At 39.0% G+C, this 18,860-nt stretch overlaps 1 protein-coding gene across 2 annotated transcripts in view; it reads left to right on the top strand.

Moving 5' to 3' along the window:
• The first annotated feature begins 7,250 nt into the window (after positions 1-7,250).
• LOC121574125 (testican-2-like) overlaps positions 7,251-18,860 on the top strand; it is a 73,253-nt gene continuing 61,643 nt past the window's right edge. For both annotated transcript variants that reach the window (XM_041886745.1, XM_041886736.1), the window contains exon 1: positions 7,251-7,563. In XM_041886745.1, coding sequence (XP_041742679.1) covers positions 7,375-7,563 — 189 coding nt within the window. In that variant the 5' untranslated portion in view covers positions 7,251-7,374. The remainder of the gene's footprint in view (positions 7,564-18,860) is intronic.

Raw genomic sequence — 18,860 nt, 5'->3', positions numbered from 1 at the left:
TAGCACCACCTATACATTATTTAAGAAATAGTGTGTGTCCCAAATGGCACCATATTCTCTTTATAGTGCACTACTTTTGGATGCATTCATAAGATATTCTCAGAGATAAATCAGTCAACTCTAATGACTGGTGCTGTGACTGGCTTTATATATATTCTGCCGTCATATGAGGTCGACTATGTGTATTCTGCTTTTTGCTGGACAGACATGAAAAACAGTGTGGTGTATCACTCATTTCCAATAAGGAAATTATGTTATACCACCTTATCTGTGTAATGTAGCATCCATAGCTACGGGAAGTAGGGGGTGCTGAGGGTGCTGCAGTATCCCCTGGAAAATCGGAATAAAAATTTGTTTTTAAATATATATTTTTTCACAAAGGTAGTGCACTGGGCCTTTGCTTGTATTAGCGGACCGATTATATACTTCTGTAGCACTGGCAAAAACAGTATCTTTCAGGATTCAATAGTTGGACTTGTAAGAGTTGTTGCCCTGTCCATTTATGTGCAATTGTCATTCTAATGGCTTCCAGAAAGATCAAAACCCTGTCCTCAAACATCAAAAGGTGCATAAGTTATGGGCAAAGACATAAAACATCCTCATCAATTAGTTATTTATTGTTGATAAAATAACATGGAAAACAACCACTTTCTGTGCAGTATTAATTTACCATCCTTACAAACCACTTAATGTAAATGTACATGACTGTATTGTACATAGGCTGGTTGTAACTGTAGACTTTCCATCACCATGAAGAAAAACAATGCACAATACAGTAATTGAGTACATTGAGACAACTAATTTGTGATGATGTGGCTGATTAAGTTGCTCTGGATAAGAGTGCCTACTAAAATGGAAAAGGAATGATGAATAGACCATCTCAGTTTTCACATAGAAAACATTTGCAAAGTATTTTTTTTTTAAACTGGAAAACGTATATAAAGCAAGTATTTTTTATATTTCACAAGTATTATCAGATGAACTTTTCCGTACAAATAATTATCAGACTAAAGTTACAAATACTGGTAAACAATCAAATACATTTAGTTTAAATTGCTTCACAAAAGTAGTGCACTGGGCCTTTACTAGTCTTGTATTAGCGGACTGATATAAACTTCTTCAGTGCAGGCACATTTTTTTTTTGTTGCATTCCCTCTCTGCAAAAAAAAATTGCAGCACTCCCACCCTTAAACTACTTCCCGCGGCTATGGTAGAAACTTTAGAATTAGAGATCACACCCTTCCCTTTGGGGGAGCATTTAACCTAGATCAAGCACAGTCTGTTAACAAAATGAGTTGTCTGTTAATTACTTTTTGAGGTCAAAGTAACTGGGCCTATTGCATTAACTGTCTTACCTTACCTTTGGGACTGCTTCTTCTAATGGATTACACAGTTCCTTTAGCACACACACACACACACACACACACACATTCCTAATGCACATTTATTATTTTGTTTATTTCTCAGAAACCAAGTGTATGTTCCAAATGACAGTCTATTCCCGATATAGTGCACTACTACCCCATGGGACCTGGTCAAAAGTAATGCACTACATAGGGAATAGAATGCCATTTAGGATAGAACCATTGTAATGGGGACTCACTGAATATACCTAAATAGACAACTAATGAAAAACACAATGAAAGAACACTGGGCTTAACCACTTGAGTGTCAACAATCACTTAAAGAACTCTCCCTGCATCCATTTCTGATACTGACTCCATTGGTTACCCACGGCTACAGTTTCCGTACTGACCATAACTCATATTTTCATAGGAGGCATGTGGAAGGTCATCATGAAGTACAGTACCGGTCAAAAGTTTTAGAACACCTACTCATTCAAGGGTTTTTCTTTATTTTTACTATTTTCTACATTGTAGAATAATAGTGAAGACATCAAAACTATGAAATAACACATATGGAATCATTTAGTAACCAAAAAGGTGTTAAACAAATCAAAATATATTTGAGATGTTCTAAAACTTTTGACCGGTAGTGTACATCCAGGGCATGTTTTTTTTAAAATAAGCCTCATTGGATCTCACATCTCTTGACCCTGGAGCCGAGCAGCATTCCAGTTATTCTCCCTCTCCTTGAGAAAGAATCGGACCCGAGGAAACTGGAATCACAGGGATCGTCATCATGATCGCTGCCATTGAGAGACAATATTTAGTCCCAGCTGCTGTAAGGAGGGTATACTTGATCTCCCACCTCCCCACCCTGGACCCAAGCATTCCCAGCTGATGTACTAAGGAGGGTACCTGAAACCGAGACTAGAATTACTCAGCCTTTTCTTCTGGCTGGCTCCTTTATTAAATAAGATGATCACTCCTGGCCTGTCAGTCGTCTAGGACATAGAAATATAATTACTAGAATAGACAATAGTCCCGGTCCATCCATCATGACACATTGAATTGAATGGGGATATCCGTTCTAGTAATTATATTTCCATGGTCTAGGCCTCTTCTGGTCCTACTTCCTATCCTCTCTGTCTGTCACATTTATTTCTATGTCTAGGCCTCTGTCATATCCTCTGCCTCTCGCATCTAATCAGTCCAGAGTCCTTGAATGCAGTACAGAGGGGTTACAGCAGGCTAGGCCTGTTTTCCAACCATGTGTGTTGGGTACAAGGACCATGCAGCAGGGTGTAGGTGGTGGATGAAATTTAGAGAATCCTAATATTCTATGGTGATGTATACTGAACAAAATATGAACGTAACATACAACAATTTCAAAGATTTGGCTGAGTTACAGTTCACCTAAGGAAATCAGTCAATTTAAATAAATAAATTAGGCCCTAATTTCTGCAGTCAGCATGCCAATTGCACGCTCCCTCAACACTTGAGACATCTGTGGCATTGTGTTATTTGACAAAACTGCACATTTTAGAGTGGCCTTTTATTGTCTCCAGCACAAGGTGCACCTGTGTAATGATCATGCTGTTTAATCAGCTTCTTGATATGCCACACCTGTCAGGTGGATGGATTATCTTGACAAAAGATACAATACTCACTAACAGGGATGTAAACAAATTTGTTCACAAAATCTGAGAGAAATAAGCTTTCTGTGCATACAGTATGGAACATTTCTGGGATCTTTTATATTTTTGTTCAATGTATTGCATTAGATGCTTCCTTAAGACCTAGAAGTACTGTAGCCCTAGATCCAGCAATGCCTTTTCTGGGACAGTGGTATTGTGGTCTGGACCTAATTGCCATCGTTACACCTCACTCATGAAGTACAGTCCCGGTCAAAAGTTTTAGAACACCTACTCATTCAAGGGTTTTTCTTTATTTTTACTATTTTCTACATTGTAGAATAATAGTGAAGACATCAAAACTATGAAATAACACATATGGAATCATTTAGTAACCAAAAAGGTGTTAAACAAATCAAAATATATTTGAGATGTTCTAAAACTTTTGACCGGTAGTGTACATCCAGGGCATGTTTTTTTAAAAATAAGCCTAATTGGATCTCACATCTCTTGACCCTGGAGCCGAGCAGCATTCCAGTTATTCTCCCTCTCCTTGAGAAAGAATCGGACCCGAGGAAACTGGAATCACAGGGATCGTCATCATGATCCCTGCCATTGAGAGACAATATTTAGTCCCAGCTGCTGTAAGGAGGGTATACTTGATCTCCCACCTCCCCACCCTGGACCCAAGCATTCCCAGCTGATGTACTAAGGAGGGTACCTGAAACCGAGACTAGAATTACTCAGCCTTTTCTTCTGGCTGGCTCCTTTATTAAATAAGATGCTGTTTAATCAGCTTCTTGATATGCCACACCTGTCAGGTGGATGGATTATCTTGACAAAATATACAATACTCACTAACAGGGATGTAAACAAATTTGTTCACAAAATCTGAGAGAAATAAGCTTTCTGTGCATACAGTATGGAACATTTCTGGGATCTTTTATATTTTTGTTCAATGTATTGCATTAGATGCTTCCTTAAGACCTAGAAGTACTGTAGCCCTAGATCCAGCAATGCCTTTTCTGGGATAGTGGTATTGTGGTCTGGACCTAATTGCCATCGTTACACCTCACTCCACTCATTTTGTGTCTTGTTGGTCTAGCATCCTTAACGCCAGTGTAGGCAACCTTATTACCAGTAGATGTATCCTTATCATACTGTATATTTGAGGTACTGTTGCTAAGATTCAGTTACTTGTTTGATTGATGTATGGTGTTCATTTCACTCTATTCTAGTAGCAGTGCGTGGGTAAAATGACATATGCTCACAATGGGATTTGACAGGAGTGACGCCAACTCCAAGCTGGCTTCCCTTGACACTTTTTTTTGTGCGCCATGACCATTCACAGTTGAGCTCGATCAGTTTAGCTCAACGCTGATTGGCAAAAGTTTTAAACTTTTTTGTCAAGGGAGGCCCTTGCCTTCAATGCTACGGGTGGCAACAATGTCATACTCGTTTGGATCAGACAGCATCAGATCGATAGCCTACACGTAGAGAGACAAGGGGGCGCTGTTTCAATTGGATGCTTTCTCCTGTGAGATACATTCAGCCTCTTGCGAATTAAAAGAAAATTATGAAACAGAGACTAAATATATATATATATATTTTTTCAATTTTATGGGGAAGCCTGGCTTCCCTTGGCACTGCTCTATACATACAGTGCCTTCAGAAAGTATTCACACCCCTTGACTTTTTCCACATTTTGTTACAGCCTTCATTTAAAATGGATTCAATTGAGATTTGTTCTTCACTGGCCTACACACAATACCCCAAATTTGTACAAATTAATTAAAAATTAAAAGCTGAAATGTCTTGAGTATTCAACCCTTTTGTTATGGCAAGCCTAAATAAGTTCAGTAGTAAACATTTGCTTAACAAGTCACATAAATTGAATATCCCTTTGAGCATTTTAAAGTTATTAATCACACTTTGGATGGTGTATCGATACACCCAGTCACTACAAAGATACAGGCGTCCTTCCTAACTCAGTTGCCGGAGAGGAAGGAAACCGCTCAGGGATTTCACCATGAGGTCAATGGTGACATTAAAACAGGTAGAGTTTAAAGCTACAATATTCACATAGAAATGTGAGTTATAGATCTGTCATTCTCATTGAAAGCAAGTCTAAGAAGAGGTAGATATGTTCTATGTGCCCTATTTCTATGATTCCCGTGAAGTTTTGTTTTTGCATCTTTTACTTTCGGTTTTGTACACCAGCTTCAAACAGCTGAAAATACAATATTTTTGGTTTTGAAAAATATATTTCACAGTGGTTTAGATGGTACAATGATTCTCTACACTATACTTGCTTGTTTTGTCACATAAACTGAAATTAGGTGAAATATTAGAATTTTAGCAACCAGGAAATTGTGGAGGGATTTCTGCATAGTGCACCTTTAATGGCTGTGATGGGAGAAAACTGAGGATGGATCAACAACATTGTAGTTACTCCACAATACTAACCTAAATAACAGAATGAAAAGAAGGAAGCTTGTACAGAATATTCCAAAACATGAATCCTGTTTGCAATAAGGCACTAAAGTAAAACTTTTAAAAAATTGACAAAGATTTTTATGTCCTTAATACAAAGCGTTATGTTTAGGGCAAATCCAACACAACATATCACTGAGTACCACTCTTCATATTTTCAAGTATGGTGGTGGCTGCATCATGTTATGCATATGCTTGTCATTGGCAAGGACTAGGGAGTTTTTTAGGATAAAAAGAAACGGAATAGACCTAAGCACAGGCAAAATCCTAGAGGAAAACCTGTTTCAGTCTGCTTTCCAACAGACACTGGGAGACAAATTCACCTTTCAGTAGGACGATAATCTAAAACAGATATACACTGGAGTTGCTACTAAGACGACATTGAATGTTCCGGAGTGGCTTATTTACAGTTTTGATTTAAATCGGCTTGAAAATCTATGGCAAGACTTCAGAATGGCTGTCTAGCAATGATCAACAACCAACTTGCCAGAGCTTGAAGAATGTGCAAATATTGTACAATCCAGGTGTGCAAAGCTCTTAGAAATGTACCCAGACAGTCTCACAGCTGAGTCTAATGTGTATTGAGACAGGGGATTGAATACTTATCTAATCAAGATATATTAGTGTTTTATTTTTCATATATATATTTATTTTTTACAATTGTTAGAACTTTTCTTCCACTTTGACAGAGTATTTTGTGTAGCTCATTGACAAAACATTTATATTAAATCCATTTTAATCCCACTTTGTAACACAATAAAATGTGAAAAAAGTAAAGGGGTGTGAATACTTTCTGAAGGCACTGTAAGTACTTGCCCTCCACTTGCAGGTTGTGATGAATGTGAGACATGCAAAGTCTTAACAATAAAGAAAAAGGCTATATGCAGGCCTGCTAGTCAGTCACGATTCCCATCTGAATTCAATTTAACTCTGTGCATTCATGTGTGCGTTTTAAATCTAAACGATTTTCTCTCCCCTCGCTCTCTTTTACTGGCAAACTGATTGCTTTCTGTGGAGAGATTAGATTATCTCCTTCGAATACTAGCTTTATAGAGAGGAACACAAAAATTGTATTTTCAGTGAAGGAATAGTAAAGACAGCATCAATTAATCCATTATTTAAATTACAGCGCGTCTACAACAGAACTCTCTTGGGGCTGGCTGATCCCACCTAGGTCAGCGATAGACAGGTAGGAAAGTGATAGAGGAAATTAAATAGGCAGGATAGTAATAGATAGGAGACTGATATAAAGTGATAGGTGACTCCCAGCTGTGAATTATTTGCACAGATTCATGATCTCTGTTACATCTGAACATGACCAAGCGGGTATTGGGTTGTCCGTGTACCTCGAGAGTGACTGTGTTAGCCCACTAAGCTAAAGCAAATGGCAGTGACTTTGCTGATAACTTCTTTATTGAGGAAAAATGTGCTTACTACGACTGTGATGTGGTTATCTTCAGATGAATGCTCTAACTGTAAATCGCTCTGGATAAGAGTATCTGCTAAACGACTCAAATGTCAAATGAGTGGTCACAATAGGACGTTTTAACTGCATGATGTATTGCTTTCTTTAAGACAGTGGTATATTAATATCATACAATTAATCAGTTAAATTAGGTAAGATATGATTACACCATCCACCCTTTATCAATTGAAGCATGAGTAATGTCCATATATAGGTCCTATTCAATGGGAGCAATGAGAGTAACCTCGCCAGGTGCTATACATTTCGTAACACATGACAGCGTCATTTCCCCCCACTCCTCCCCTCTCTCTTTCGCGACAGCAGTAGTAGGAAGGCGCATCTGCGTAAACAGGTCACATTTCACTCTAGTCGCATCCTCGTCTTCTCGTCCATAAGGGAAGCTAGAGCGAGTGCCGCGCGCCTTTTCTAAGCGCTTACCATGGTGGGAATGACGGGATTGGTGGTCCTTCTCGTCCCGGTGATGATGGTGGTGGGATCCACCTTGCAGTCGGAAATTAAGAACGGGAAAGAGCCTGAAAAAACGGGGAATTTCATGGAAGACGAGCATTGGCTGTCCACCATTTCACAGTACAGCCGCAAGATCAAGCACTGGAATCGCTTCAGAGACGTAAGTCGCTGTTCTGGTTGATTGAGAGATCCGCGGTAATGCGGTAAGCTGTGTTGATAGGGAAACAGATGCCAGCGGCAGGATTCCGCCCGAGGCACGTCCTTATAATAACCATGTAACGTTAGCTATTAAAAATATAGCCTAGTCAGACCATTATTACTGTTCCAGCTGGCTGATGTGCGTTATTATAGGTAATGTTAAAGAGATACATCGGGATTTGGGCAATGATGCCTTTTATCTACTTCCCCAGAGTCAGATGAACTCGTGGATACCATTTTTATGTACTGTGTCCAGTATTAAGGAAGTTAGAGATAACTAGCATTAGCGCAATGAGTAGAAGTCTATGGGTATCTGCTAGCCTGCTTATTTGAAACAGGAACAGTTTCGTTGCACACAATACACACTGATTTGGCATTGGAGATATAAGATTAACACACAGGCATATATCTATGTCCATTCTTAGCCTGTAATTTCAGAAATTTGTGTGGTATTAAAAAATATTCTGCTAGTAAAATTATGTTGAGTTGCATGACATGTTTATAAAAGGCAAATTTTTTCTCAGATCGGCAAATACGATGATAGATTAATACAATGCTTTTACTATAAAGGATATCTTTCCACCCCTACTCTTGTCCATGGTGGTCTGCGAACCCACAACCTTCTGGACTGCAGCCCTGTGCAATATCAAAATTCCTGTGTTGACACAATGCTTACAGGATGAAGAACAGTTTCTAAAACTGCATATCTAAGGCTCTAGTCTGTCCAATAAATGAGGGTAAATGGTAGATGTTCTCTGCTATCCACTTTGTTTACATTATTATTTTGGTTATTGGGGAGGATAATAGTCAATGTCCAAAATAATTGTGCCATTCTGGGTCAATTGTGTCATATTGTAAAGGGCAATTACGCTTTAACTCAAATTTTTCACTTTAAAACCTCTTAGATGTAAAGTCCCCTGTTTAGGGTACCTGCGTGGGTCTGGTACTGGTTCCAACTGACATTTTTGCTTATAAATCGATCGGTGGACACCGTAGATCGAAATGGCTTGTATTGAGCGATAGCCCTGGTTTCCACAGACATCAAAGAAACCACAGCGAAATGAGTGGGATCTCGCATTTTGCAACACACAGTTTGAAAAAGCATGTGATCAAACAAAGCTTCGGACGTCATTGATGACGTACTTCTGATAAAGTGATGCGCATCGGCACACTGCTTCAAAGTTAGCTGCTTAGCGATTTCGATGCATGCCTCCGAGCTCCGGTATCAAGCGTAACATCACTAGCCAGCACCCCATATGCCTAAGGTTTGAAGCTCTCTCTGCCCCGGGATAAGATATTATCTTCCCCAGTTATTTAAGTTGAAATTATTGCCTTAAAGGTAGTGTGGTATCTACATAATATGATGCTAATTATGCTGTGAGACCAAGGAGTCCGCTTACACTGTACTTTGATTATAAAGGTTTATTTATATCACAAGATTTCAGCGTAAATTGACAGACATCTGCAGGCATCTGGAGAACAACGGACTCAAAATAATATGTTGTTCTGTCCTCCTTTGTTTTAACCGTGGTATTTATATCCTATGCCCTATGTAACATAATATGGGTGTTTTCCCATAAACCAATCCCAGGAGGCCACCTAACAGACTTCTTCTAACACACCATTTGCAAACATCAACAAAGTCATAAACTGTTTAAACACGACATATTTCCCCCCTTCGAGACTTATTAAGTCTCGAAAACAAAAAGAATAGGATTATGACAAATAACAATTTCTCTTATTGAGTAACTTTTAACAATAAACCAAATTTTATGGAGTGTAAATACATTTCTATGAAATATGAACAAATCTTTATGGAGTGTGAGAGCGAAAAACCTGTCTGGCAGCTTTCTTTCCAAATATCCATCAATCAATCAAGACAGTAAAATTCTCTCACGGCCCCTCTGCCCCAGGCAACCACTTAAGTACTCCAGATCAATTCATACATCTTTATCAATGCATTTTAAACTATGATGCAATTTGAATACACATGAAAGCCTCAGCAAACAAAATACAATCAAAAATGTCCACATTCAGGCTGGTCGACCCATCGGACTCTCCTGTGGATTCTCTCTATCCCTGCCTAGACCCAATATCCCTAAGCATCCACAAAATAAACAAAAACATCTGAGATCCCCACATGTACCCAATAACAGCAAATATCATTCTTCAAAAATTAATACAGAAAGAATATGACACAAATTATGTATTACACATGCAAATATGTCTATATATCATTGCAGACACTGGAATGTAGTCCACTACACTTCATCTCCTCAGCAGTGTCGACTTCCAATGCATCGTCGATGATGGAATCTGAACATTTCCACACCTTCCTTGTTCCACTTCCTCCAGTCCATTCATATTGTCCCTTCACATTGTCCATGTTTGAGTATTTGAATCCCCTCTACACATTCCCCCATATGCTTCTGGAAGAAAAGAAAAGACCAAACAGTATCTTTTGCAAAACAACACATTCAAATTAAAACATCAATATCAACTAAAAATGATATATAAAATGATATATAAAATGAATCTCATTCCATTTCCCCCCTTGGATTCATCACAAAATACTAAAATCACCATAATATTTAAAAACGTGAAAAATGATCGGATATTCAAAATTGATATCTATCCATCAATACTCCTTTGAGTCTTGACAGAAGGTTAAACCCTCTTATCGTTTCATTTGCAAAACCCTTCAAATTATAGGTAATATTATCTATGTTATCTTCCCAAAATTTTACACCATACCATGGAAAAAATCCCCACTTCTCTCCTAGACTTATCCTCCAATGGTAGGCTTCCCAGACTATGAAACTTCTCTCTTTCAGAATCAGATTTATCTCTTTCCCCGAGCTTCCCTTCTTTTAATTTTAAAACCTCATATGGAAACTTCAACTTCAACATGTAACAACATTCTTTCCATCCATAGGGTAAGAATATATTCTTTCTCACCACAAACCCCTAAATATCTCTAAAATTCCCAATAGTCACCTTACCATGCAAAAACTTCTCTCCTTACTAAATGAAACATCAAAAGTTACATTATATTTCTCCTTACTAACCTTATGTTCCTGCTTACCCCAAAGTCATCATATAATCATCACCATCTGATATTCCCCTAAACATCCCCTTTCCATCATATGTTTTATTTTCAACAAAAACGGCTTTTAGCCCTCACTGGTTTCACCTCCAATGCTTCAGGAATCGCTGTTAACAGATTTTCCTTCCCATCTAACAAATTCACATAGGGTAATTCATTTAACCAAGAACACTTAAACCTAGGCCTAAACAAATGTTTCGACAACGACATTATTGTATCTGTTAATGATTGTTGCTGATACAACAGCCATGATAAAGCATAAGATTGACACGTACTTGATAGAGGTTTAGCCACCGTCTCTAAGATAGAACCCCATGTGCCTGGTGCTGGAATTCTCAACAGACATGGACCCTCAAGATTCCTCACTGATCTTACAGAATGAGTTAACTGCTTGAACCAAAGATTCCTACCTGCCCATCCATCTTTAATTTGCAAAACAGAAGAATCAAATCCATATGCCTTCCATTTAGTTTCTCTCTTCCCTAACGAGCGGTATTGATCAGATATATCTTCTTGTCTTCCATTAAAATCAAAGAACTCATCCTGTACCTCCATGATAGTATTCTCCCTAATCTTTCCCTCTAACATTACTCAAAATAAGTTAGCAATCACTCATAACCCTCTTCCACTTCATATCATTTTACAAAATATACTTCCTTTCACTAGGTGAAACAGCTTCTACTTCTTATCCTCATAACAACACTTCTTCTCCATAATTATCTCTCCATGTGGGAGGAACGTCACCTCTACACATTCCATCTCTCACATCTACAAGGAAGATGAGCTGTACCACCCATCCTAACCCTAATGACAGTCTTTTCCTCTAAAATTGGTGCTGGAGCGATTGGCTCCCTTGTAATCAAATGTGATATATTTATAGCTTTAATAACTGTCAATGTTGAAAGAGTTGAATTGCTTCTCACTGTTGTTATAATAGGCTGAAGTGTTGATGTCATTGTTGTTGATTCATCCATTTTCCCTAAAGCTTTGAACTATTTTCTTGTATTTCCATCTATCACCACTAGTGTCACTACATTAACTCTCAGTCCCAACTCTAATCCCTCACTTTCAAACTGTGGATTATAAAAATTACATTTATAATCACCTTGATAACCCTGCTGGGAATTGTACACAGAGACTACAATCACCCTCAATCTTCTCTTATCATTCAGCAACGCATACTTTCTCAATGCAACTGCTCCTAACAGATCTAAACTCCTGCCATATCTATCTTCCCACTGAACTCTAAATTTCCCTTCACCACTGTTCTCTCTCCCTACTAACTAACATTGAAGCTGAGCTGACTGTCCTAGAGTTCCTTCAACCCTAGGTTTCCTAACTTTTTAGTCTGACTTTTTCCCTAATTTTTCCCAAAACCATTTCACTGATTTATCCACAAATTCCTTTCCCACCAATTTGAGGATATGTGATCGGGTAATCCCCACCTGCTTATGACTTCTTTACACAAGAACTTGGCAAACGACTGAGCATCTTTTAGCTTAGTTTGACATCTTATTCCCCTCTTGGTGTAGGAATGTAACCAAGAATAACAGTCACCCCCTGTAAACATTATTTTTCAGACAGATTGTCCACCTTCCTATGACATAGTCAATCCATTCAAGCAAATATGGTTCTCAAAAACCCTGCTCCTTTATAATCTTTCTCCTAATCTCCCCCCTTGCAATATTAGCTAACCCCTAGCTTCCTAAATCATCAGACCTAATAGGTCCAGAGGCGCTACTATCAACCCCTCATGGTTTTGTCGTATCGGGTGAATGCTGGCAATTATTGCTGATAAACAAAGGAGTCTGCTCATACTGAACTTGGATCATAAGGTTTATTCATATCACAAGCTTCAGCATAAGTGACAGATGTCATGACATCCGGAGAACGGCGTCCCAGATTGCAATGGCCGCTCTGACTTCTTCTTCGTTTAGCCCCTACTTATAAACAATGCAAAAAGGGGGGTGCTCCCTCTTCTGGCCAATCACCAGTCTCCCCTGTCTACAACACACTTCCTGTCTGTTGTATGTGGCGTTACACTAAAACATTCCCTCTTGATACTAAAATTAACGTCCTCTCTGGTTCCACTTAAAACATTAACAACGTCATAATCTTCATACACGACAGTTTCTCCCAAGACAACAATTGATTCCTACTCTAAGGATTTTTTCTATTGTCTTCAAAACACCTGCTTTTGAAAGTCCTTCAATTTCTGGTTCAATCCCTTCTTTCCTCTCTTGCCAACTTCCTTCTGATCACAGAGTCATATCCACCCATGATCTCTTCTCAATCACTCTGATCATCATCATCTTCTTCTTCATCTTCAAGTTCCATCTTCCTGAACCTCACTCCACCCTTAGTTTCCAGACATCTCGTTTTCTTCCTACTTTTGGAGTTTTGGATTCATCTTTATGGTCGTTTCTGCTTCTCCTCTCTCTATTATTCAATCACTTTCATCATGTTGATGACGTCAGGGTTAAAAATCCCTTTCACTGGCCATGGTTGTTCAATGTCAGGCCAACGTTTATTCCCTTTTCCAGATAACCTTGCAATACCATTAACTAAAGGATTACTATTTTCTACTACATCAACAGGAGTAATTACTTTCATAGTTTTTATGTCCTTTTTCCCCCTTGTAACAACTCTTTTATATTCCTTTATTGTACATTATTTTATTATTTTAGACTATGTAGCTTATAGTTTCCCTCTTTTTTTTCCTATTTTTTCCCCAAATTAATTAATTAATAAATTAATTTATTCATCAATTTACTTATTTATTTATTCATTTTATTTTATTTTACCAAATTATTGATTAGTGGCAATCTTACCAAATCCCATCAGAAAATAAATGAAAGTAGTAAACTTCAGAGCAACCCAAAAAATAAAGACCTCTAATCCAGCAACACTACAGCACTCACAAATCAATTGCCTAATAAGCACCCAATTACCTTAATTTTACAGAATAATGTCGGTACTCGATTTCCCCCTCAACTATAATCAAACCCACTCATGCACAAAAACTCCAAAATGCAATTTTTAATTACATCAATTGATCAGTCTGTTGCCAAGTCCTTGTCAAATTGTCATAACATCAAATATGCTAGGCACCCAAAATATCCTCTATGGGAAGGTAAGTTTTGTGAATAGAACAGTACTAGCCTTGATTTGACTTGATCCGTTGCAGCACACTCTGTCGCATGATGCACTCGTCAGCACTTCCTCTCTCTCTCTGTCTCCTCCTTCTTATCGTCTCTCATATCACAGAAGAACAAAGAAACAGACAAGAATTTAGTAGTTTATGCACTCACTGGGTTATTTCAACCATTCAATATTCCTCTGTTCACATTCGCGCTAAGAAATAAGCAAACAACTTAACTCAGGAATAGTATAAATAGCTCAATAACATTTTATTTTATTTATTTTTAATCCGTCAACATATCTCTAGTTTATCAATTCGATAGGTCTCAAGAAAACAGTTTCATCGTTAAACAACAGCCAATTTAACACAAAATACACTATTAGTGTCTAAATCTTTCTCCTTTCTTCTCTGTCTGCTCTGAGTCTGCGTCTCCCAGCAGCTCAGTGCAGGCAGGGGAGTGGCATATTTGCTCTACGTAACTCTAAACTCATAAAATCACACGCATGTGTAGTACATTCACCAGTGCGATTTCAGAGTGGAGGGAGCTCTCTCCCAGCTCTCTCCCAGCTAGACAACAGAAAGTAGACAGTCCCGCTGTACTTCCTCTCTTTCCCCTCATAGACAAACAGTAACACTTAACAGAACTCACAAACCAACATAAAACACAAATCCTACTTTGAAGTTTCTTAACGTCACTTATCCTAATCTGCAGATTTATAGTTATTTTCTTATCCATTACAAAACATCTCTATACACTATTAAAAACTCCTCCCTGTAGGCTCATGATATTCTAATAGTTAGTTAACGTTCTCTTTTTATAGAGAGTCATAACATTTTTTAACCTTAACGTCCTTCCAGGGGGCTCACATATAGTTAACAACCACCAACGTTCTCACCCACGGAGACTCACAAGATCTCCAACACAAATCCCATCCCAACATGAGTCGACACACAGCTCAGACACAACAGAGACGTCTCCACTCCACCATTTTTCTCTCTCCCACACACACATACACAGTTTAAGAGGCTTTTCCCATTCCTATGGACCCCTAAGGCAGTATGCTACCTCCATTGCGCCGTATATTTCCATTACCACGAGTTCGCGGACATTCAATGAGCGGTTACATCAAACATATACTTCGTCAACTATAAGTTGAGCGGTAACTTGCAACCGAATATATATACCACAACCCCAAGTCCCCGGGACTTACCTAAATTCACCTAATGCGCTTTTAGGATTTTCGGCCCATCCTAATGATCGCCTCGTTTGAGGGCTTCCATAGATCCGCAATGTCCTAATTTGTATACATTTTCCTTGGCCTTATTCCTTCAATAGTTATAGACACTCCCCCCTGTTTGCGTTGTTACCAGCGCAAACAAATTTAGAATTTTAGAACGGACTCCTATCCCACAGCAAATAACAGCAAAATTGCACACATAAGTCTTTTAAACGGTACATTTCTCCAGCGCACACACCCATAAGCAAGCGAACCAACCAGCGCACAAAATTGTGAGAAATCTCACCTTATGAGCCGGCGTCTTGAGCGGGAGTCACTTCGCAGCTCATGAATGGAACACTGGAGAGACGCATCACGCCCCAAACGTTCCTCGTCGCCATTCTGTGGTATCTAAATAATATGATGCTAATTATGCTGTGAGACCAAGGAGTCCGCTTACACTGTACTTTGATTATAAAGGTTTATTTATATCACAAGATTTCAGTGTAAATTGACAGACATCTGCAGGCATCTGGAGAACGGACTCAAAATAATATGTTGTTCTGTCCTCCTTTGTTTTAACCTTGGTATTTATATCCTATGCCCTATGTAACATCATATGGGTGTTTTCCCATAAACCAATCCCAGGAGGCCACCTAACAGACTTCTTCTAACACACCATTTGCAAACATCAACAAAGTCATAAACTGTTTAAACACTACAGTAGACTGTGAAATGACGTGGTCACGAGCAGCACCGCAGATATTGAGATGAGCAAAATGCAAGACTTCGCTCTCACACATAAACACAGTATCTGCGCCTGTGCACGAGTTTGCTTCAAGAGCTGTTCACAACGTGTTAGCCAGGGCACCAAAACAGCAGAGAAGTTGAACCTTGCGCTTCAACATTTAGTTGTTGCTGACACTATGCCAGGGGTGTCAAACTCATTCCATTGAGGGCCTAGTGTCTGTTGGTTTTGGGGTTTTCCTTTCAATTAAGACAGATAACCAGGTGAGGTGAGTTCATGACTAATTAGTGACCTTATTTCATCAATCAAGTACAAGGGAGGAGCGAAAACCCGCAGCTACTCGACCCTCTGTGGAATGTTTGACACGTGCTTTATGCTGTTTATGTTCTGCATCTAGTTCATATCGCTGAGTCTACCTTTAAAGGGGCCAGTAGTTGATTTTGAAGGTTTGACATGTTTTTTTGAGTAAGAACGTCTTTTGGGACCTGAAGGTTCCCCAAGCTACCTGTCGAGACTTTTGAGTTGAGTTAAATAAATCCCCATTTGAGAACTGAACTGCCTTGTCTGACTCTTGGTCTGACTCTTGGTCTTGCACTACCACACATGTGACACAATCCTCCACCTACGGAGTTGTGACACATCTTTGAACAGAAATAAATGAAAAATGCCAGAAAACAAGTTAAAATAGTATTTTTCAGGTTAATCTATGAAGAATCACCAATGACACTGTTTAATAAGCCAAATTACTAAAATGAATGTTGACCCTCCTTTGAGGGGCAGAAAGTTGAATATTAATGCAACAATGGAAAACCATAATCAGAGGCAGAACATAAGAACATGCACACAAATATGCTTCACACACACACAAACACAACAACATACATGAATATTAAGTATGTATTCTATTTCAAAAAGAAGACCTACAGTATTCATCACTTGCATTGGATTGTGTACGACCGACAGCTGTTTCACATTTGATCAAATCTAATCTCCCAACTGTAAATAGACTTCATCCTTGATTCTTCTGCTTTCTATATTCCTGGTATAGTCTTCTTCTTCTGTTCCGTGAATCACGGTTGAGCAAACATGCATTATCCCCTGGCCTCCTCTTCATATGGCCATTGTGATGATGAAACAGTCAATTTGCACTCAATTAGTAGCCCATGTTCAATTTGAAATCTTACCGCAGAGCAAACGGACACTGAAAGAGGCAAATCAAATTGTATTGGTCGCTTACACATATTTTGCAGATGTTATCGCAGGTGCAGTGAAATGCTTATGTTTCCCCTTTGTCTCTAACTCCCTTAAATGTCTCAAACTCTCCTTTTCCACCCAGGTTTCACAGTCACACAAACTGGTCAAAATGTTAATTTGGTAAGATGTTCAATGAGAACTCCATTATAGGGGTGATGAGCTATGATTGCTGATATTACTCTATCAACCTGGATCAAACTCAGATAGACACATCCGATGAGTCTGGCTACGTCTCAAATGGCACCCTATTCCCTATGTAGTGCACTACTTTTGACCAAGACGTATAGTACTATATAGAAATAGGGTGTTATTTGGGACGTAACCGCCATCATTGTGTAGCAGCTTACCAGTCAAGCCACCATCTTACCCATTCTTGTTATAAAAATAAATTAGATGCCACTGCATGGTTGAAATTGCAGTCGTTCTGCACATTATGCATAATTGATCGGATTTAGTCTCTCTGATTGCGGAAGCCAAATCAACAGTGAATACAATTTTATGCTCAACTAACTTCCCCTTATTAACGTCACATTGTGAAGTCATACTTTTGAATCAGTCTGATCAGCATTGGAGACAGTGGGCATGTCCCAAATGGCACCCTATTCCCTACATAGTGCACTACTTTTGACCAGAGCCATATGGTGTTTTCTATCTTTGATCAGTTTAGAATGTTGACCAGACAGACTGCTAATGAGACGCACCTGTGGGAGAGGATCACACACTCATTATTTTTAGGAGAGTGTGTAGTGGCACCGAAATGCACTCACACAGTAGCACACTGTTGGAATAAAAACAAACAGAGCTGACCTATCCTTAGGTCTCTCTCTCTCGTTCTCTCTCTCTCGTTCTCTCTCTCTCTTTGAATCAGTTCTCTCTCTCTTTGAATCAGTTCTCTCTCTCTCTTTGAATCAGTTCAATCTGCATTCCCCCTCTACCAATTCTTCCCACTTTCTCTCTTTATATCCTACTCCTCATCACCCGTCTCAATTCAATTTAAATTTAAGGGCTTTATTGTCATGGGAAACATGCCCTCTCTCTCCCTCTCTCTCTGTGCTGGTTCCACAGCAGCGGGCCAGGGCTGTGTGGCTAAGTCCCTGCCTGCACCTGTTATTTTCCTCCACTTCATTTTTAATTAACAGAAAACGTTCAGTGCATTCACACAAACCTCAGTCCCCCATGCAGTCAATGCCAGCCAAATAAAAAATGCAGGATGGCTGGGTAGATCGGTGGGCACGCAGGTGGGGGGGGGCAGTTTGGTTGTCAAAGCGAAGCTCATTATGAAGACTCAGTGATTCAGGCCAGGATGTGGTAATGATGGTGTTGGGTTCAGTGTGTGTCTGTTGTTTGCCAGCTTGATCATCAAATCAGTTGGATGCTGTTTCGCAGAAGGATACATTTCTAAAGTATTTGAAGAAGGCCAATGGGTTCTGTTTCCACTTTACAATGTGGCCTTAACTATTTCTTTTTGGGAGGACTGAAGAGGCGGCTGTTTGTTGGTGACAGTGCAGCCAAATACTCCATTAAAGATGATCCTATTCAGGAGATTACTGTGTGGGTGATGTCAGGGAATTATTACTGTAGCCTACTGTACCAGTCCTGGATATTGCCCTTGTTTGGACTGTCACAGAGAAGCTCAATGCATTCTTTCCCTTTAACAGCTGTTTATTTAATTATTATTTATTTAAAGTATGTTTATGTTTTTAGATTGAGATATTTCATGTACTGCTCTCATTTGGTTCATATTTACAGCTTTGTCAAGAAAGACCCCCTCACCAACATTCTTTGTTGTCTT

Source organism: Coregonus clupeaformis, chromosome 1 (genome assembly GCF_020615455.1).
Source record: "Coregonus clupeaformis isolate EN_2021a chromosome 1, ASM2061545v1, whole genome shotgun sequence".
Taxonomy (NCBI): Eukaryota; Metazoa; Chordata; class Actinopteri; order Salmoniformes; family Salmonidae; genus Coregonus; species Coregonus clupeaformis.
This window is presented reverse-complemented; position numbering and strand designations above follow the sequence as displayed.